Below are 22,051 nucleotides of genomic sequence, written 5' to 3'. Positions count from 1 at the left end.
AGTATATAGAAATTTTAATGCATATTTCTAACATTAGAAAGAAATGGATGCGGGAGTGAGAGTGGTGCTCCTACGTCTGTGATGATGTTTAAGGGTGTGTGTAGATGGCCGGTGATGTGGGGTGTGTGTAGTGGTTCGTTTTTCTAAACATGAGTGGACGACTGTATTAATTCACCTTCAATTATAATTGTGGAATCTGAGATATAGGTCAAATGGGTAAAGAAGGGGTCATCAGTATGTGGGTCGTATGTGCTTGCGGTTGTAAATGATGTGATGTTGATGTTTACTGTGATGATGTTGGTAATGATAATGTGAAATGATGTCCAAAAAACATTCTACTTGGACTTGTTTAAATGCATTAAACATCTTAAAATACATCTTTACCCCGAATATATTTATGCTCCACCCCCCCCCCCCCCCATACATATTGGAGCATGTTGTGAAAGCTTCATTCATTTCTGAGGCATTTTATTAGTATCAAAGTCTTTGCTTTGTGAATTCTATGAATAAAGCAGAATTCCCTTTGAAGTGCAGCACAGCCGCACAGAGGCTCATGGTTATGAAAAGAGTCAGTAATTTGCATTTTAAACCCATTATGATGAGGGACTTGGGACTTGGAGGTGGTTTTGAAATAATGGCAAAAGAAATACTGAAAAATAAATGCAAGAAAACAAGAGGAAACAGAAAGAAAAAATGCACTTTTTTGGCATTCAATGCATTTTCTGTACTTATTCAGTGTTGATTTATGTATAGAATAGTCAAAGGAAGTCAAGTGTGAATGTAAAATGTGTCTATTAATCTCTACATAAAACAGTGCAGTCTCAGAGTAAACGAACAACCTGAAACAATGTGATTTTACCTCAAGCACAAGAGAACAGGATTCTTTAAAATAAAAATACAAATAAAAGTCTAGAGATAAGATTATAGCAGTGATGTCATTTCTGTAAATTGGTGTAACTGAAGTGCAGACATGCAGCTAAAACTCATGGGCTTTAACAATAATATTACATTAACTGTTCACTACTGTTTACTAGGTCTTTACTGTAGTTGCTTATAACAAAAGTTTTAGTCATTATACATTGGTTTGCACATTTGACTTAATCTGAGCAGAAGATATACAGTGTATACAGTGGTGTGAAAAAGTTTAGGAACCCCTGATAATAAATCATAAATCATTGGTTGTTCAGATCAGTTAAATATATCATATATCAGATGAACACAGAGATATTTGAGAAGTGAAATAAAGTTTATAGGATTTAGAGAAATAATTAAACCATCAATCCTGACTGATCTGGAGATTAGGTTTAGTGATCCAAAATACCTTCAACCAGCAGCCAGACTCTGACTGGAAGCTGTAGAAGAGTTTAGAGGCTGTTGTTTCTGCAAAAGGAGGATCTATAAATATTAATGCTATTTTTCTGTTGGGGCCCAAATTTATTCACCTGCCTAATTTAGTTTATAGAATTTTTGCACAATTTCTATAAATCCTATAAACTTCATTTCACCGAAGAATATTGTCTAATCAAGCTGCTACTAGTGTTGACTGTTGTTAGTGGTGATTAGTGGTGGTTAGTGATTTTAAGGATGTAACTGATGTATCCTTTCTCTGTTCACATACGAGTAATAAAAGAAAAACAGCAGTATAGATAATGTGGCAGAAATTAAGCCACAACAATCTACTGTAAATGAATGTGACAGTAGCTGGCTGACAGATGGCTTAGATGGTTCTCTTTTAAATCAGTGACCTGGGCAAAATGTTTTTGCATATTTCACAGAGGCATGTGTATCAGTCAGTGATCTCTCACCAGGAGGTACACTACCCTAAAGCAGCCTCTGAGAGGCTTTTAACAGAGCGGTGGGGAAAGCACATTTATGCAGCTAAATTAGCTTAATTGTAAATACGTTTACCGCTGAATTCTGCTTAAACACTAGTTACTAATAGAGTTAATATTTTCAGTAAACAGTGTGCAGTCTGTTAGGGATGGGTTTATGTGTGTGTGTGTGTGTGTGTGTAGTGGGATAAACATGCACGTGTAAATACAGTACATGTGCTTGACAGTAGTTCAGCCTGACAAGATAACACAGACTGTGAGCATATGTGTGTGTGTGTGTGTGTGTGTGTGTGTGTCTGTGTGTGTTCACCGACATTGATTTGTAAATGTATTTGTCTGGTTGAGTTTGTGAAGGCGATCCGCCTCCAGGCAGCTGCTGTGGCGGTGCTGTGTCTCTCTGAGGAGACGGTGGAACAGCTTTGATAAATCTCTCCTGCTGAAGCGAACCTTCTGGCAGTGAACACCAACTAAACACCAACCCTGCTGAGTCACTTACCAAACCTCCTAACACTTTAAACGCTCTCCTACCCCCCGGCAAGAAGAAGAAGAAGAAGAAGCTTTTAGACTCTTCTTACCTTCTGGACTCTTTGCACACCTCATACCTACGCACTTTAACTGGCCACATCTTGTTAGCACATTTTAACTGATACGTCGAGACGTGTTTTTCTTCCTAGACATATTTATTTTAAATCTAGAGTCATTTGTCCTCTAGCTCTTAATCAGTGAGACAATAGTTTCATAATATAGATAGTAGATAGTTTCCAGCAGTGGCTGGCTGAATGATTGTTCTTGTCAGACACCAGTTACAACAATGTGGCCAAAACACGTCATTTTCATCATCATCATCATCATCATCATCTGTTAATTTAAAAGATTGTGGACAGACGAAATCTTTATTTATTTAAATAATAAATAAAATTTATTTATTGTAGTTTTTTAACTACAGAATTTACCCCTGCAGTATATAATTAACTCCTGCCTGGCCAGGCAAAGGTGCAGTAACCCCACCACAGAGGTGAAAAAGAAATGCAATTATTAGAACATTTTCAAACACAGAATTATTTACAACATAGAACACATATCAGATATACAGTGTGTCCCAATTCAGGGGCTGCATCCTTCGAAGGACGCAGTCTACAAAGGGGTGTCCTTCGAAGGATGGGTAGGCTGCGATGACCAAACTGAAATAGGACAGTCTACCCTACGGAGTATTTCCTGTTTCCTGTTTGAGATTCTACCCGCCACAACTAAAGTCAGAGCTGAGAAATGAGCCAGAGACTTTGATTCTAGTTTTGCTTCAGACCAAAAAATACCAAATTAATTAAGTCCAGGTTAATTAACTGTGCAATTACTTAAATATTTTAAATGTCAACGGGTGAAACTGAACATAAACAAATAAAAGGGTGTTTGAAATTAAGTAAAAAAAAAGAGAATACATTAGAATAAAGTATTATGTAGTTTATATATATAAAACACATAATACTACATATACTACATAATACAGCCGACTCCTCTGCTGACTCCGCCCTTTTCGTGCTGAAAAAAGCCGGCGCACAATGAATCTTGGGATACTGTAGGCTGTGAAGGATGCACCCGGTGCATTCGTCGGCCGCATTCGAAGGAGCCTTTGAAATGGGACAGTCTAGTCGCACCGCAGTGTCATAATCAGCCTTTAAATGAGTCCTTCGAAGGTGCAGCCCCTGAATTTGTTACACACCTATTGAAAGTGAGAAACCGTACCATTTCCCGAAAAATATGAACTCATTTAGAACTTAATGGCAGCAATGCACCTCAAAAAAGTTGGAATGGGCCAACTAAAATATGGTACTAAAAAACAAAGTCTCTAGACAGGGAAAGAAAAAGAGCATTTTAGAGAGGCAGGACTGTATTTTAGCAATCTGTAGTGCAATGCACATGACTCAGCTGAATTTAGGCCGTGTCAGTCTTTTGTATGGTGACTAATTCTCTTAATTAATCATGGGTGTGGTTAAATTTGGGCGTAACGTGAAATAAACCAATTAGTGTGTCACTTGTCATTCCCTTTAAGAGGCAGGTGAGCTGGTATCTGAACAGTGCGGCCCTTTTACGCGTCTCAGCAGAGGATACTGACCTGCGTGTTCACAATGTGAAGATACACCAGCAGCTCATTTAAGGGAACAGCAATGTTATTTTGTTCTTTATTCTGTTTATTGTTAATGTAAAATCTGGATTAACTCATGCAGCGTGTGTGTGTGTTTAATAAGCAGGGGTGTATGTGTACTGAGCGTGTGCTGACCACACGGCACTCCTGCATGGCTAAGATAGGATTGGGCGGCTGATTGTTGACTGTTGTCAGTGTTTTAATCAGTCAGTGGAGCTCCTGTATTTCACACCGCCTAGATAGAAACACCAGAAATTTACCTGAACACACTTCACTTCCAGACCACCACGCCCATCAGTGTAGATATATTTGTAGCCAGGTGGTGAATTGAGTATACACCTTTAAAATGTGTGTCTGTAACTTTAAGAAACACAATCAGAAGTGTTGTCACCCTGAGAGAGGAAAGGGAGGAGCTAAGAGCATGGTAGAGAAGGAGGCTCAAGCTGCAGTGAATGGTGGTGCTCCATTTTAGGATCCATCCAGAGCCATCCTAATGAAATAAGAGGTAAAAATCAGGAAATACTGAACAATATAAGGTTTAGTTGGCCTATAACAGTAGTAGATGCCTATATTGCCTTTCTAAACATGTATTTTGAATGAATCACAACCAGATGCGGGCAGATGGCATTGTTTCAGTGGGGTAGTGTGCTCCTCGTGTTCAAGCCTTGTATTTTTCTGGGTTGCAGAAGCTGTTTATCCAAGTTCTCTTAAAGAAATGCTCAAATCTTGTTGAGTAAAGCTGAGTAAATCGAGGTGAGCTTAAAAACAAATATAAAAAGAGCTCTGTTAATGGTATTAATGTGGTATTAATGTTATTTATCTATTTTCTGTAATTAGTGCCACTAGCAAATACTGTGCTGTGTTCTAAGCTAGGGTTTTTCCAGTGTATTCATTTTATTTTTGTTATTTTAAATAAAAATCAGAATAAAATACCCCACGAAAAAAAAGTTCTTTTGTCATTTGGTGTGCGTCCTTTCCCCGGTGACATATTCCTAAACTCTGATGCTATTTTATTGGCGTGGGTGAAAGGCTTGAAAATAGACTGTTGACGGGGTGCAAGATAGCAACAAGCATTGTGACCTTGCACAGGTTGTACGATAGGACTCACAGTCTTTTATAATCTGTTAAATACTTAATCTAAACATTGTGAAACAATGTCAGAAAAATATATTCTAAAGACTTTGGACATCCCACCATATACAGCTCATAATATCATCAAAAGAGAAATCCCTACACACCATGGAAACGTTTAACAGTTTCTATTGGATGTTGGTGATCTTCAAGCCCTCAGATTTCACTGTATTAATCACAGACTGTACTGATTCTGTACTGAAATCAGGAACACTCAGAAATCACTACTGTCTGTTCACCATGCTGTAATCCCCATATGCAGATTAAAGATGGATTATGCACAAAAACAACAATATGTCAACACAATCTAAATACACCATTGGCAAATCAAATTTTGATTAATGTGAACAAAGAAATACCGAATGTTCTATTTTGTCTTAGTTTGTATTGCTTTATAACACCCAATAATGGCTTTTGAGTTAAATGTAATTCAATTACTTTTCATGACAGTCCATCTCCATCCAGTTTATATATTGTTAATTTTTATCATGAGCTGTAATTAAAGTGAGTGGGTGGGTTCAATAACAGGCACACACATAATGAGTAAACACTAAATGGATAAAATACTTTGATCACCTGAAAAGTTTTCTTCCATATTTTGGGATTGAGGTTTAGTTCCCCACCCCATTTTATTCACAATCGGGTTAGGTTCGTTTAGCATTCCTCCAGCCCGGACCTGGCATTAGACAGGGTGCCAATACATTCAATATTAGAGTCCTGTTCTATTTGCACTACTTTCTTACAGGGAATAGACAGGCTGTGTGTGCATTAGTGCATTTGCACATCTGTGTCAGCAATGGGTGAAACTTGAACAGAAAAGTTTATGGATGCATTAATTAGAAGGGGTGTAAACAGTTATTTGGACACACAATGGATGTGTGCTGTGTAATCAGTTCTGTCTCAGGGGAGAACAGAAAAAACACAGGAAATGTATGATACTCTATCAGAGGAAAGCAGTGAGGCGCCGCATGTGGAACTAATTAATCTCCAGGGTGGCTTTTGCAGGGAATCTGCTTTTATGATGGAGCTTTGATAAGTTTATCATGAGCTGACTGCAACAAGTCAAGAGGAATTCTAATGTAATGAAGATGAAACAGAGAGTGAGGAGGTGAACGGTGGAGCTGGATCTGAGAATCTGCTGCTTCTCATGACTACAGTTTTCTTCTCTTTCATTTACATTTACATTTACATTTATGGTATTTAGCAGACGCCCTTATCCAGAGCGACTTACAACAGTGCTTCAAAGTTACTTAAGAAAGTTACTTTCAGTGTCTGAAGTGTTTCATACTGAATACATCAGCTCTGCATTCCTCAGCTATTGTGCTGAGTTTAAAAATGCTCTGTTTTCTCATTAGCTAATGATCGATTGGACCTCGATTAACCCTGATAGAGTCTTCACTTTTTGTTACACAGGGTCTTATGGACTTATGGCATTTTGCGGCTTTTAATTCATAATAATCAAAATGTTTTTTGATATACACTGCCTGGCCAAAATAAAAGTTGCCACACACTCTAATATTTGCTTAGACCATCTTTATCTTTGATTGTAGCGCGTATTCACTGTAGAATTGTTTCTATAAGCTTCTGCAATGTCAAGATTTATGTCTCATGATCTTGCAGCAGCAGCATTGATGATGGTAGAGTCTGACCAACCGCTGCACAAAGCAGCTCTTCTCCATCCAGCACATCCCAAAGATTCTCAATGAGGTTAAGATCTGGACTCTGTGGTGAACTCTCTCAATCCATGTGTGAAAATGATGATCTCATGCTCCCTGAATCACTCTTTCACTATTCCAGCTCCATCAATCCTGATATTGTTATCTTGGAATATGCTCGTGTTCATCAGAGAAGATAAAATCCATTGATGGAATAATCTGCTCTATATTCAGTATATTCAGGTAGAGTCAGCTGACCTCATTCTTTCAGCACATACTGTTACTGAACCTAAACCTGCAGAACAACTGCAGCATCAACCAACCAACACATCATTTACTCACTTACATCCAGGTGGAGACTTTTATTTTGTCCAGGCAGTGTATGTTCCTTACAGATAATGAGCCTAAATCTAAAAACTCAAAACAGGTCCCACAGACACAGAGACCTTATAAGGGTAGAATAAAGCATCTGCTGTGTCATGCTAATTTTTAATTTTAAGTTTTACAACCCCGTCTGGAACCATTACAGTAGTGATACTCGTGAACTTTTTGTCTCAATATTGCCCTGTCTGTGGTCTGAACAATACACCGTTTAGCAGCCACAAATATAATCCTTAATATTGTATAATACACCAAGCTTGTTTTTTATATTTGAGGACTGAGGATATATATTCTGAGGTTTTATTTATTTCTTACTCAATTATGAACAGTTGCACCCAGAAAAAAGTATGTATATATATATATATATATATATATACATACTTTTTTCTGGGTGAACTGTTAATATATATATATATATATATATATTAACAGTAACTATAAATGTCTCACTAATTACTAGTTGAGACCACTTAAGACAATATTAATCATTACATTTCTTTTTACTAATATCTCAGTTCATGTTATAGTTACTGTTAATTATTGTACCCTTATTGTAAAGTGTTAAACATTTATTTTTCTTCCAAATAGCACTGCAGTCCAACACTTCCTTCTGTGTACAACTGTTCAAAAACTATTTAAAAATGTTTATTATTATTATCAATGCTGTTATTTGTGACCCTTATTGTAAATCTATCAAATAAGACGGATGCCCCTGGGCATGGGGCGTGGCCACTGTGGCCCGGCAGTCAGGAAGCACACAGACACAGGGATTGAATTAATGCGAACATACCTTTACTGGGTCTCCACCACACAAAACACCTAAACATAACACAGCCCAATGGGGCTCTAGTCACGTATTTTACTGTGTTTACGGTCCAGGTTGCCTCAGCCTGCGTCTTCTTCCCAGAGAGGGCTGAGGCTGTTTTTATGCCTGTCCCAAATGGCTGGTTAATCAGTCCCGATGCAGACCAGCTGGGACATTTGTCTGTCTGTCTGTCTGTCTGTCTTCTTTTGCTTTTTATCCATTGCTTTTTCTTTAGAAAATGTCTTTTTTTGGTCTAAATAGTAAATACAGTTCAAGAAAAAAGGACTTCCTAACAGAAACCATGACTTAACTTTTTAGTTGGTGTTTTGACCTAAAACACAAATTATGTCATGACCAGATTCAGGGCAAGACTCGAGAAATCGTTTTTCCAAACCAGCACCAAAGATTAATGATCTGGTTCTATTTCTGACATATTTTGACACATAAAATGCAGAACTCCATCTGTTTATGACCCACTTCTGTAGCAACGCTTGTGTCACTGCACCAGTGTGACACACATAAGACTAATGTTTCTTAAACCTCCCAGCATGCTTAGGGGTGTAGACACTGTGGCCTGAGAATCACAAATCTGAATCCTGGGTCATGCTGCTTCACCATCAGCAGCCGGAGTCAGAGAGAGCACAGACAGCCATGCCCTCTCTGGGTGGGTAGATAATGCTCTGTCACCTCATCCCTTCCAGTGTGTCTGTTAGCAGATGTATAAAAATGCTGGTTGCTTAGCCTACTGATTCTGCACTGGTGACAGATGAACTTACATCTCTCACAGGAAACATATGCATGACTAGAGGTTGGATTGCTAGTTAGTAAGTTAGTAACTCAACAAAATAAAAAAATACTTTAAGAAGAAAATGAAGATCAGTCAATCCGAAACATTTCAAGACTTTTGAAAGTATCCTCAAGTGCCATCACCGCAAAGACCATCAAAAAAGTTATGATGAAACTGGCTCTCATCAGGACCGCTCCAGAAAAGGAAGAGCGAGAGTTTCCTCTGTTGTACAGGATGAGTTTATCAGAGTTTCCAGCCTCAGAAACCACAGGTTAACAAACAGCTCCCCAGATAAGAGTATCTAAATACTTCAGAGTATTTTGGTTTGTTTAACACTGTTTTTAAGTTACTACATGATTCCTTATGTGTTCCTTCATGATGATAAAAAAAAAACATTGAATTAAAAGATGTGTCCAAACTTCTGACTGGTACAGTGTATACAGTATAATCTTCATCAACAAAATCATTGTATTATAACAGGATTTAACACTCTCTGTAATGATATGTACAGATGGTGGTTTACAAGCACTTCATTTCTGAGTAAATTGTTGATATATGAGAAGAAAATGTATCATTGATTTAATAAATATCATCATATTTCCCAGCTCTAGTTCATAATTCCTATAATCTACATCCTCTACAGTTTCTTTGCACAGTTATAGTTGATAAAAACATGACTTATTTCACTTTTTATCTGCTAAGCTTTTGTAACTGTATTTTGTATGATTATCTAGTTAATGTTGTAGCAGCTTGCTGTTCTGTCTCTCTCCACGGGTAAAATCAACATTCTCTTTGTGACTGAATAAAGATTATTATAGATATAAACAAATTAAACCTTTACCAACTAATGCTGAGTGAAGTGTGACCTACTCTCTCTCTCTCTTTCCCTTCATCTCTCTCAATATCTCTCTTTCTCTCCATCTCGCTGTCTCCATCTCTCCCTCCATCCCTCCCTCTCTTTCTCCCTCTGTCTGACTCTCTTTCTCTCTGTAAGGGGGTGGGGGTGGAGTGCTATACAAACAGCAGCTCCAACCACACAATCGGCAGACCCAGTCGCAGACCAGTAGATCTCAAAGCAGGTAAACCCAAGAAAAATGGAAAAAATGATAATAATAATAATAATAATAAATTATATATAATCGTTAATATATATATATATATATATATATATTAATAGGATATATAATATTATATAATAATATATGTATATATATATATATATATGTCCTTATTAAACCCCGCTCCACGCGGGGATCGAACCCAGGCTGTCGTGGTCGCAGCCCAGTGCTCTAACTGCTGCACCAGTGAGCGGATTGGGATGCGGTCGCTTTAATCGCCCTTTAAAGATCCTCCGCCGAAAGGGGCGGAGCAACGAAAACGTGCGGAGAGTAAAAATGGGTGGAAAACAAAAAGCCACGCCTAGCGTGCGTTAGAGTGAGGGGGAGAAAATGTAAATAAGGCTTGCCTGGACGCTACCTCTTATGAGACGAGGTGAAGGATTAACTAAACAAAAGGGGCTTCCAACGAAAACAAAACTGAACTAAGGTGCTTATGGAATTAAACACTGCTCCACCAGAGAGGAGAGGAACAGCGCGGGAGAGAGAAGGTAAACAACCGCGTGCCTCGCCCACCCACACACACACACACACACACACACACAGAGACTCGAGAGGGGCGGCAGAAAAGAGCACACCGCTCTGCTCCACCAGACTAGAGACAGGTAGATGGCGGCTGTGAAGCTCACTGCTCTACACAGCTACACCAAACTCGAAAGGGAAAAAGAGATAGATATAAAGAGCCGGGGCTTGCTCGGAAAACCGGCATAGATTCGCTCTCCCGAGCTTCAAAGATCCAGCGCCGAGTGGCTGGTTGGCGCTGCTTATAAGCTGTTGAAAGCAGGTGTTGATAATTAGCCAATTAGCCCTCGGCGCTGGCCTGGCGCGCCCTCCGATGCCCTGGAGGACACCTCGATTGGGCACCAGCCCTTACAGGACCCCCCCCGAGGGGCGGCACCCGACAGCCCTAAACCCTCCGCGCGGTCTCGCCAAAAAGCCCTAACCAGTTCCGGGTCCAGGATGTGACGAGCTGGTACCCAGGACCGCTCCTCCGGCCCGTACCCCTCCCAGTCCACCAGATACTGGAGACCCCCGCGTACCCTTCGGGAGTCCAGGAGCCGGCGGACGGTGTAGGCGGGGGCACCACCAATGGTACGGGGGCCCGGGGGAGCAGCTGGACCCAAGGAACAGAGGTAGGGCTTAAGGCGGGACACGTGGAAGGTCGGGTGGACCCTTCTAAGGGCAGGTGGCAGGGCGAGCCAGTATGACACCGGATTGACCCGACGAAGAATCTTAAAGGGCTCCAGGTAGCGTGGGGCCAGCTTGCGCTGGGTACCACGCAACTGGATGTCCTTGGCTGACAACCAGACGCGTTGACCGCCTCTAGGCCGGGGCCAGTTCTCCACTGCCTTGGTCTTGGCCGGGTCCATGCGCAGAGTGTTGTGAGACACGATGAACCCCAGGAAAGATATCGTCTGCGCATGGAACACCGATTTCTCCAGCTTTACAAATAGGTGGCTCTCTAAGAGTAACTTGAGGACCCGCCGGACATGGGTAACGTGTTCGTCTACCGATTTGCTGTAAATCAAGATGTCGTCTAGGTAGACGAACACATACCTGTCCAGGGCCTCCCTGAGGACCTCATTGATATACGTCTGGAAGACGGCGGGTGCGTTCATCAACCCAAACGGCATCACCAGGTACTCATAGTGGCCGGATGGGATGATGAACGCCGTCTTCCATTCATCCCCCTGTCTGACACGAACCAAGTTGTAGGCACTGCGCGGGTCCAGTTTGGTAAAGATGGAAGCCTGCTGCAGTGCCTCAAAGGCCGAGGTCATTAGGGGCAAAGGGTATCGATCTTTAATTGTTATTTTATTGAGACCTCTGTAATCGAAACAGGGTCTCAGGCCCCCGTCTTTCTTCCCTACAAAGAAGAACCCTGCTCCGGCCGGGGATGTAGATATAAATCCAAGGGCAAGGGCTTCTTGAATATAGTCCTCCATCGCCTGGCGTTCTGGCCCTGACAGGGAGAACAGCCTACCCCTGGGTGGGCTTGTGCCAGGGAGGAGGTCTATGGCAATGTCATATGGACGGTGCGGGGGCAGTAGCTTTGCCTGCTGCTTGCTGAATACCTCCCGAAGATCCCAGTATTCCGTAGGAACATGTTTGAGATCCACGGGATCAGCATCAGCCTCCTGAGGCACCTTACGTGGCTGCAGGCAGGAAGCCTGGCAGGTTGAACCCCAAGACACGACTGACCGAGACAGCCAATCAATGCGGGGATTGTGTCGCTGGAGCCAGGGAAAACCCAAAACCAACTGAAGGTCGGGAGCACTGATGATGTAGAGCACCATCTGCTCAGAGTGGGAACCGACACGCATAGTAATAGGGCGTGTCTGGTGGGAGACTTTCCCCGGCTCCAGTGACCGACCATCAATCGCCGCAATGGGCAGAGGTTCACTCAACGGCACTAGCGGCAGAGCCAACCTTTTGGCTAGATGGAGATCCACAAAGTTGACTGCTGCCCCAGAGTCTATAAACGCGGGTAGGCGAACCTCTGATGATCCCCACGCACGCGTGGCACTGAGGAACACTCCCTGGTTCCGGGGGAGAGTCATAATGTCCGTCAAAGGTCCCCCTGCCTTTGACAGGCCTTGGCTTTTCCCCAAGAGTTCAGGGCAGGCTGGCCGGAGGTGGTTAGTATCCCCACAATAGAGGCACCTACCCTCCCGCATGCGTGCCTCCCTTTCCTGTTGGGGAAGTCGAGTGTGCCCCAACTGCACGGGCCGAGCACCCTTATCTGGCCGCCTCTCAAGGACCTGGCGAGGCCCAAGAGTGGATAGAGAGCAACTCCGCGCTCTCCTCCTCTCCCGGATGCGATTATCTAATCGCTGAGCGAGCTTTATGAGCTCTTCTAGGGAGACAGGTGGGCCAACTCATCTTTAAGCTCCTCACTGAGCCCAAGCTGAAAGGCCGAGACCAGTGCAAAACTCAATGGCGTAATCTGCCACTGACCTCCTCCCCTGATGGAGGTGCAACAGGCGGGACCCAGGCTCCTCTCCACGAACGGGGAGATCAAACGTTCGTGACAGAGAGGAAGCAAACTGTGCCGCCGAAGCACACATGCCAGGGTGGTTCTCCCATACAGGAGTGGCCCAAGCTAAGGCCCTGTCGGTGAGAAGGGAGACTATGTATGCCACTTTCGCACGCTCTGTCGGAAAGCGGGATGGTTGCTGCTCAAAGGCGAGTGAACACTGGAGCAGGAACCCCCTGCACCCCCCTGGTTTTCCCCCATAACGCTCTGGGGCTGGTAGAGAGGGCTCTGCGGCTGCAAGCTCCTCTGGTTGGGGTGGCTCAGGCACCTGAGGAACCAGTTGTGTGGGGTGTGGGGAGACTAAACTGGTCAGGCCCTGCAGCTGAGAAAGAATCTGCTGCAAGGTCTTCTCATGCCTCCCAATAGCGGCTCCCTGACTCACAAGAGCAGTCTTTACCTGCTCGATATCTACATGGTCTGCTGGATCTATGGCTCTGGCTGGATCTTTCTGTAAGGGGGTGGGGGTGGAGTGCTATACAAACAGCAGCTCCAACCACACAATCGGCAGACCCAGTCGCAGACCAGTAGATCTCAAAGCAGGTAAACTGGATTATAATTATAATTATATATAATATAATTATTATTATAATTAATAATAATAATAATAATAATAAATTATATATAATTGTTAATATATATATATATATATATATTAATAGGATATATAATATTATATAATAATATTATATGTATGTATGTATATATATATATATATATATATATATATATATATGTCCTTATTAGACCCCGCTCCACGCGGGGATCGAACTCAGGCTGTCGCAGTCGCAGCCCAGTGCTTTAACCGCTGCACCAGCAAGCGGATTAGGATGCGATATATTGACATAGATATAAAGAGCCGGGGCTCGCTCGGAAAACCGGCATAGATTCGCTCTCCCGAGCTTAAAAGATCCAGCGCCGAGTGGCTAGTTGGCGCTGCTTATAAGCTGTTGAAAGCAGGTGTTGATAATTTGCCAATTAGCCCTGGGCACTGGCCTGGTGCGCCCTCCGATGCCCTGGAGGACACCTCGATCGGGCACCAGCCCTTACAATCTCTCTCTAACAGTCTTTCTGATTACTATCTGCATTTCTTAAAGGTATTTCTTATAATGAGTTATTATTGAAAAAAGAATGTTCAGAGAGCACACTGAATAAACTGGTTTTACCACAAATACTATGGAAAAAACTTATTATCAGAGAATTTTAAATTCATATTATATCTCACATTATTTTGTACACTAGTGTATTTTTTGCACTATAAAATGCATCAGATTATAAGGTGCATTTGAAGAGACACAATAAGGAACTTCTAATTCACCAGGTCTCGCTGCTGGGTGGTGGTGGGGGGTAACTTTGTATAGTAAAGCTAAGCTAAGTAAACAAAACTATAATATAAAAAGACTTTCTTTTAAAGTCAAAGGAGTGCTGGGTGTTAATCTACACAGATTTCTCTCCTGAAAACTGTTTATTTGGGTGGGTAAAGTGCTTCTGTTTATTTACAGTAAACTTAGATTCACAATTTTCTAATGCTGCCTGACAGCGCTACATTGAGGAACCCCGAGTGTTCTGGTAAGCCAGGGTGATATTAGCTAGCGGTTTGTCCCACATAGCTTGTTTCAACATGGTAAACCCGCAGACTACAGTCCGATATACTCGCCTCTGAATGATGAAAGCGCTAGTATGGTTAGTGGCTAATGCTACTCCAGCAGTGCTAGCCGGGGTTAGCAGCAGGCTACAGGCCGATTATACTCACCTCTAAAGAGCTAGCGCTTAGCGTGATTAGCAGGTAATGCTAATTCTGCTCCAGCAGTGCAAGCCAGGGTTAAAGTCCGATAATACTTACCTCTGAACGGGGAAATAGCGGTTAGTGGCTAATGCTATTCCAGCCACAGTGCTGGAGAACTAAACTGAAACTCCTAATTAACGCTGCAACCGGGGCACCCAAATTTTCAGTCATATCGCATTCAACACCACAGTTTTACACGTTTATTTTTTTTAAATCACTATATAATCACTGAGTATATATTAACTATAGTTTTAATTCATTCTCAATCCCTGACAACTTTTATGAGGTTGTCATAAAAAGGAGCGCATCATTTCAACTGACAGAAGCTTTACACCCCTGCCTGTACACACAAAATTGATGAGTTCAGCACAGCTGTTAACTGAAAGCCTGAATTCCAGGTGACTCTACCTCATAAAACTGACTGAGAAAATCCAGCAGAGATGTTCAAAACTGATCATCTAAACAAGAGGAGCTACTTTAAAGAATCTAAAATATAAACAAATTCTTGGTTCATTTTCTAAATGCATAAGTTTGAATGCATTGTAGATGACTGATCTACAATGCAGAACATTTAAAAAAATCATATAAATAAAACAGAATTAAAGGTGTGTTCAAACTTAACATTGCAAGAGATCTTTTATAGTTTTTAGTTTTCTCTTGAAAAAAACACTATGGCTGATTTCAGGTTGTTATGTGAACTTGGATATGAATTTTAATCTCAGAAGTAGTTTTTCTTGTGTTTATATAGGACTATATAAAATATAATCACTGAGAGGACACGATGCATGACATAACAGCAGATCTGACGGCAGCACTGACATTTAATTCAGGTCAAGCTTCCTTCTGTTTCATCCATTCATTCTAGAAGAGAGGGATGAAGAAGGAAGAAGATCAGGTACAGGCCAGAAACACAAGATTTACTGTCACATTGAATCAGTTCTTTTTAGGGTGGGGGCTTCAAGGCATAATGGGTGATGTCTGAAAACATTAGGACTGCATGAGCACACACAGGGATTTCATCCCAGCAAACAGAGAATCACCAAAGATCAATAATCACATTAGAAAACGAGCCTGTTGAAGTCTTATTGAGACAAAGCTCAACTCTAACTTTATTTACGGTAAGCATTACGCCGTTCAAGCACTTTACAGAAAAGCATCAAATAAATAGTACCTCACAATACTCCAAAATAATGCATCTGCAGCCCATCATGAGCTTCAGGTTCCCTCAGGAAGGATAATACACGTATGTTTCACTCAGTCTCCTTTTTAAATCCCATAGTTTATACAGAAACCACATTTACAGTATTAATATGCCACTGCACATACAGATATATACTCATTATATTCATTATGTGTTCTGACAGCATTTATACGCAACAAAAACAACACTGTCAAAGGTCACTTCTCCCAAATATACATGACTTCCAGTCACATCTTTTCTCTGGCAGTAGGAATTTAAATGCACAGAAGCAAAACAAAACTGATATGAATAATGAATTCAAGGCATTTGTATGCACCATCAAAGCGGCCAGGTTAATCAAAAGGACAACCGTGTGTTACACAAACAAAAACATTCACTTTCTTATTAATATTCCATACGCACAACTCATACAATAAAGAAGAGGGAGAATTTCAATCTTTTTGCAGCAGACATACCGTCACTGTCCAATGAAAAACAAGTATCACATTTTTGTAAATTTATACTTTACTACATGATTTGAACAATCAAACTGTCCCTTACACTGTGCCAAAATTTCTTGATGAACGGACCAATAGAACTTCTCCAAATTGACCTGAAATAAACTCTTGATACATTGACTTCCATTGAATATTTAGAAGTTTTCTCTCTCCTGTAAAGTTGCTGTTTTGCAGATACTTGTTTTTCATTGGACAGCAATGATATGAACATAAATGTCCATCTACATTAAAAACAGCTCTGAAGAGAAAGAACTGCACCTGCTTTCAGACCTGTTTCTGCTGGAGTTAGAACACACACACTGATACTAAAGAGCATTTAATTAACATGATGATACACTCCTTATACTCTACTCATCTTTTACAACTCAGTTACAGATCACTTCCCACTTTCATGATCAGTCAACAGTTTAGCTTCAGTGTACAGTTCTGCACTCGCTGCTTTCAGTAAGAGCTATACTAAATCAGGAGAAAACTTACAGGGGTGTAACTTAGTATTTCATTTTCTTTATTTTACATTTTTTGAGGGAGCAAAAATAAGGAGAACCTAAATACACAAATCTTGTATTGATAATAAACGAAAAATAAATTGATAAATAATAACAACTCTGGATTACTGCAAAACTTATCATGCAGTTATGTATCAGACAGATATGTAAATAATTACAGGTGTGGTCTGATTAGACTATGATTTGTCACAATAGGGAGTAAAATTGCTTCCTCGATTGTATATTAAAAAAAGGTTTTCTGAGGCTGCTTTTGGGTAGTGTACCTCTTGGAGAGAGATTTTGAGTGCTTGATATATTTGAAAAGTGGGCACGTCATTTGAAGCGAGCGTTTCTCAGGAATGTCTCCTCCAGACTGCAACACTTCCGTGATTTATCACCAATCCAGCATTTATGGGACCTGCTGGTGCTGGTGCTGATGCCAGCTCTTGGAAGCTAAAAATCTGCATGATCTACAGGCTCAGCTGCAACACTTGTGGGCAAATTTGCTGCATATATGCTTCCATGCCCATCTGGTATCCAGGATAGAGGAGCCAAATAGGGTACTAGAGCCTCCTTTCCATTGTATAGTGTTATCCCTTTTATTCGAATATAGAAAAACTTTTATATATCATAATTACATTCACACATTTAAGGTTTTATGCCAGTCCAGCAACTCCTTCTTGGTGTGTTTCGTTTGTTTGTCAGTGAGTGTAACATCATTTTCAGGGGCATACGAATGCATGTGTTGTTGGGTTTAGTAAAATATTTTTATGGTATTTTTTTACTTTTAAACATCTACAGGACATTTCATCAAAAATTGACCTTATACAAATAAAGGTTCTCCAGCACAGTAATCTCAGAGAACCAGGAGCCTTTAGCCATGAAGAACAGGAGAGAGTCCCTCAAACAAGAAAACTGAAAGGCACTTAACTGGCTACAACAAATGTCTTTTTTTTGCTTTAAACTTTGGCTTGAAGTTCCTTCCTTTTTACATCCTCTGTTCCAGTTGGCACATTATATTTTATTCACAGTAGAACATAAAACACATATCAGATGTTAAAAGTAAGACATTTATACTAGTCGGCAGCAGTACATTAAAAAAATAGGAAAAGTAAGCAGTACCAAAAATGAATATAATAATATATATATTATTGTCTCAACTCAATCTGAAAACACCACCAAGCTCATTTAAAACAGTCTTGTTCATGCAGGGATCATGCCTGGGTTTAATGTAGTGCTGCCTTGACCCTTCTACCCAGGGATTTTTACAGATTTCCTGAATATTCTGATGATCTTATGTATTATTGTAGATGGTGGGATATTCAAAATCTTTTTGGAACATTTTTCTGAAAATCCGAAGTTTTTCCACAGATTGAGATTATTTTTAGTTATTGGGAATTTCTCCCACTACAGCTGTTTATTATTAATACCACTTATCAGGAAGTTCTAAATGAATACATGGTAAAATGTTTCACTTTTATTTATCTGATATGTTTTCTATGTTCTACTGTGAATAAAATATGGGTCTACTAGATCAGCAAATCATTGGATTCTGTTTTTATTTACATTTACTCTTTCCAGTATCTGAATTGGGGTTGTGTTCTAACATTGTAAATGATGGAATTAAAAAAAATGTATGCTCATGTAAAACAATAAAAAATGCTTCATTTTTAGCTTTGTGTCTTTTGTTAAGCGGGTAATATTTCACTTGCTTTGTTATTAACAGTAAATATATATGTTATGCTGGGATACCCAAGCATTTGCCCTGCATACATTACTTGTGTATATTGTACTGGAACATCTAAAAAAACTGAATATCTTTGAAAAGTTACTTTATTTCAGTAATTCTGTTAAAAATGTGAAACATATATTATATAGATACACACAAAGTGATCTGCTTGTGATCTGATTTTTGGGTTTTCATTGGCTGTAAGTCACAATCATCAACAATAAAATAAATAAATGCTTAAAATAGATCACTCTGTGTTTAATCCATCTATATAATATATGAGTTTTACATTTTGAACTGAATTACTGAAATAAAGTATATTTCATAAAGTGTATTTCTGCTAGATGCACTAGGATATATGGGGAGTTTAATGTTTTCTATTGATTGCTGATAGGATTTGTCTTTGTAGAGTCGTAGCATTTTAAATTCACAGCAGATGAGACACAGGATAGAGTAAAAAGCACGTAAGCATATATTTTAGATAAATACAGTGACATTTGTCTGTGTGCCTCAGTTGCTCTCGCTGCTCATGCAAATGCATTAAATTACACAGAAGAATTCAGTAACATTCCTTCAGCTTTCTCACTTGTTGAAAGCGTTATGTGATAAATACAGGCTGTGCTATCTTTAAAACATTCCTATTATGGTGCTGGGAATCATCTCTCTCTCTCTCTCTTCAGTGGTGGAGTCCTCTCACAGAGTGCTCCCTTGTTAGTATGTACTGTAGTAAGTGTGCATCAGTAATGTGGGAATGGAAGGAGGGCTAATTTGCTGTAAACACCGTCCCAAAGTGCACCGCTGTTTGCGTCAGTAGTGCCCCAGATGATGCTGCATGAAATACTTTACAATCACTGTATAAATCTGAGGGACTGGAGGTCTGGGATAAGCAGAAGTGGGTGTGATATCATTAGATGTCCTTTTCAGTGAAAGTGGACGACCATTTTTAACCAGCTGAGTGGTTTTCACAGGAAGAGCACACACAGTCTTTCTCTTTTAAAATTCCCTCGGTGTCTTCGTACTAAAAGTCCTTTTTAATATCAGTATAATATATTCAGTACGAGTAAGACAGCTCCCCACTTCAGTTAGATGAAGACCAGTTGATTGCTCCTGGTCAGAAGTCCTCAGTCTGCAGTACGGTCTCAGACGTCTGTAGCACTGAGGTGAGTAGCCAGAGCGTCCTGAGCCTCTAGAGCCTTCACGGTCTTGTTCCGGACGGCTGCGGCGTCTCGGCCCTTGGGATGCACCGAATCAAGCCGCTGCTCGCAACGAAAGACGGCTATGAAGGCACTGCGGTAGTTACGATTCATCCACCCGTACAGAATGGGGTTGGCGAATGTTGAGCACATGGCCACAATATGGAAAACGGTGTACAGAAGCCTGAAGTCCCGCATCACCAGGACACTGCTGTCGATGTCTATAGCCAGCTGGAAGGCGTGGAAGGGCAGCCAGCTCACAGCAAACACCACTACCTGCAACAGGAGCATCCATCAAAACAAGGTTTTTAGGGTGAAAATGACCTTTTATGGTATAATCATATCAGTTCATCACTCTTTCACAAAATTGGCCCACAACTTGTATATACCTTTTTTACAGCATAGATTATAATATGTTATACTAATATAATGTATAAACCATTACACATTTTTTTATAAATCTACTGTTAAAGTGAATTCCATCATTATTGGCTCTCAAGTTTTTGTGTACATCATTCAACTTTTTTTTTTATCATACTTACATTTTTCAGATTAACAAACATATTTTAATATCAGACAACCTGACTAAATTATTTAAACCGACCTGGCCCTGTGTGAAAAAGCATTTGCCCCCTAAATCTAATAATTTGATTGCAACAACTGCAATCAAGCTTTACTGATAACTGGCAGTGAGTCTTTCACATCTCTGTGGAGGAATTTTGTTCCACTCTTCTTTACAGAATTGTTTAAATTCAGACACATTGGAGGATTTTTGAGCATGAACATCCTGTTTAAGATCATCCACAGCAAGAACCTTAGAACCTGTATTTATTTTTTTAAGCCATTCAGAGTTGTACTTCTTGTTTGTGTGCTTTGGGTCATTGTCCTTCTGCAGAACCCAAGTACACCTGAGCTTGAGGTCACAAACAGATGGCCGGACATTCTCCTTCAGGATTTTCTGATAAACAGCAGAATTCCAGCAAAGCAGCTCCAGACCATCAAACTACCACCACCATGTTTTACGTTCAGTTTTTCTGAAATGATGTGATAGTCTTACACAGATGTAACGGGACACTTTTGTCTGATATTAAAGTTTGGGTAACACTTTAAAATCAGGGTACATTAATTAACAGCACTTTCTACAGCTGTCTGAACTAATTATTTATTGACACTAATTGAGAATTTACTAAACATTTAAAAATATATATGCTTAAGAATGTTGTAAACTATAATGGCTTAAAACATTAATTAAAACATCTGTAATCCTGATTACTGTCTTAATTAATGTTCATTAATAATTATTTGGGGCATTCTGTTGTAAGCACTGCTAACTAATGTAATAATGGAACTGTATTATAAAGTGTTACTAAATCTTGTTTAATAATCTGAAAAATGTAAGTATGACAAAAAGCAAAAACAAAATAAATGAGGCAAACACTTTTTCACAGCACTGTATGCTGTAAACAAAACTTTTTATAACTCATTACATCTGGCTTATTTAATTAGTGATATTTTATTCTGATTTTTTAAATTCAGTCTTTGATGAAATTACCAGTAATTAAAGAGCTTGTTTCTTGTTGTTATTATTTTACTAAATGTAAATAGCTCATTTTCAGCAGATATTATTCAGGAATATACAAATTTGGTTTTGAAATAATTAACTTTAAGTACTTATTTACTTTAGGTAGTAAATGTACGTTCAGATTTTGCCTGTGTACCTGTTTTACCATCAGTTTACAGTGTTTCAGATGGTAAATCTGTTTAATTTTAGTTTTCTAGGTTTGTGTCTTCTCTGCATTTGTTTAAAAATCTAAGCTGTCTATATTAAAAGTTGTGGTGCATTACTGTGAGGAATTATCAATATTATTGTCTTACATACCATAGTGACCAGCATTTTAGTGGTCTTGCGCCGGCGACGGTGGCGGTCATTGCGCTCTGCCGGGCCGACGTGGTTACGGAGTTTACTCCATATCCGGATGTAGGCAAAAGAGATCACGGCTAACGGCAACACATACTGAAGCAGCAGCATAGAGATCCTGCAGGAAAAACAATAGAGAATTAACATCAGCAACGCAAAAACACATGATCAGGCAGGTCGTAACATTAGATTAAACAGAACATCCATTCTAGAACAAGGATACACCTCTGAATTATTTTAACCTATCCAGGCATGTGATAAAATGTTAACACCCTATGAAAACCTTTGTGTTTTAAACACATTTAATCAAATGGACATTTGAGCTTTAATTGGACAGTATGTTGATTTTGAGATTTTAAAAC

The 22,051-nt window shown here is 40.0% G+C and overlaps 2 protein-coding genes across 2 annotated transcripts in view; both read right to left on the bottom strand.

The window, feature by feature from the left end:
- Positions 1-22,051, bottom strand: part of LOC125785743 (uncharacterized) — a 399,129-nt gene that overhangs the window by 336,748 nt on the left and 40,330 nt on the right. The window lies entirely within an intron of this gene.
- Positions 17,984-22,051, bottom strand: part of npy2rl (neuropeptide Y receptor Y2, like) — a 32,936-nt gene continuing 28,868 nt past the window's right edge. Inside the window, exons 3-4 of the mRNA XM_022674741.2 lie at positions 21,651-21,807; positions 17,984-20,047 (exon numbers count right to left, since the gene is read on the bottom strand). Of these exons, the coding sequence (XP_022530462.1) occupies positions 19,718-20,047; positions 21,651-21,807 (487 nt within the window). The 3' untranslated portion in view covers positions 17,984-19,717. The remainder of the gene's footprint in view (positions 20,048-21,650; positions 21,808-22,051) is intronic.

Source organism: Astyanax mexicanus, chromosome 21, assembly GCF_023375975.1.
Source record: "Astyanax mexicanus isolate ESR-SI-001 chromosome 21, AstMex3_surface, whole genome shotgun sequence".
In the NCBI taxonomy this organism is placed as follows: domain Eukaryota; kingdom Metazoa; phylum Chordata; class Actinopteri; order Characiformes; family Acestrorhamphidae; genus Astyanax; species Astyanax mexicanus.
This window is presented reverse-complemented; position numbering and strand designations above follow the sequence as displayed.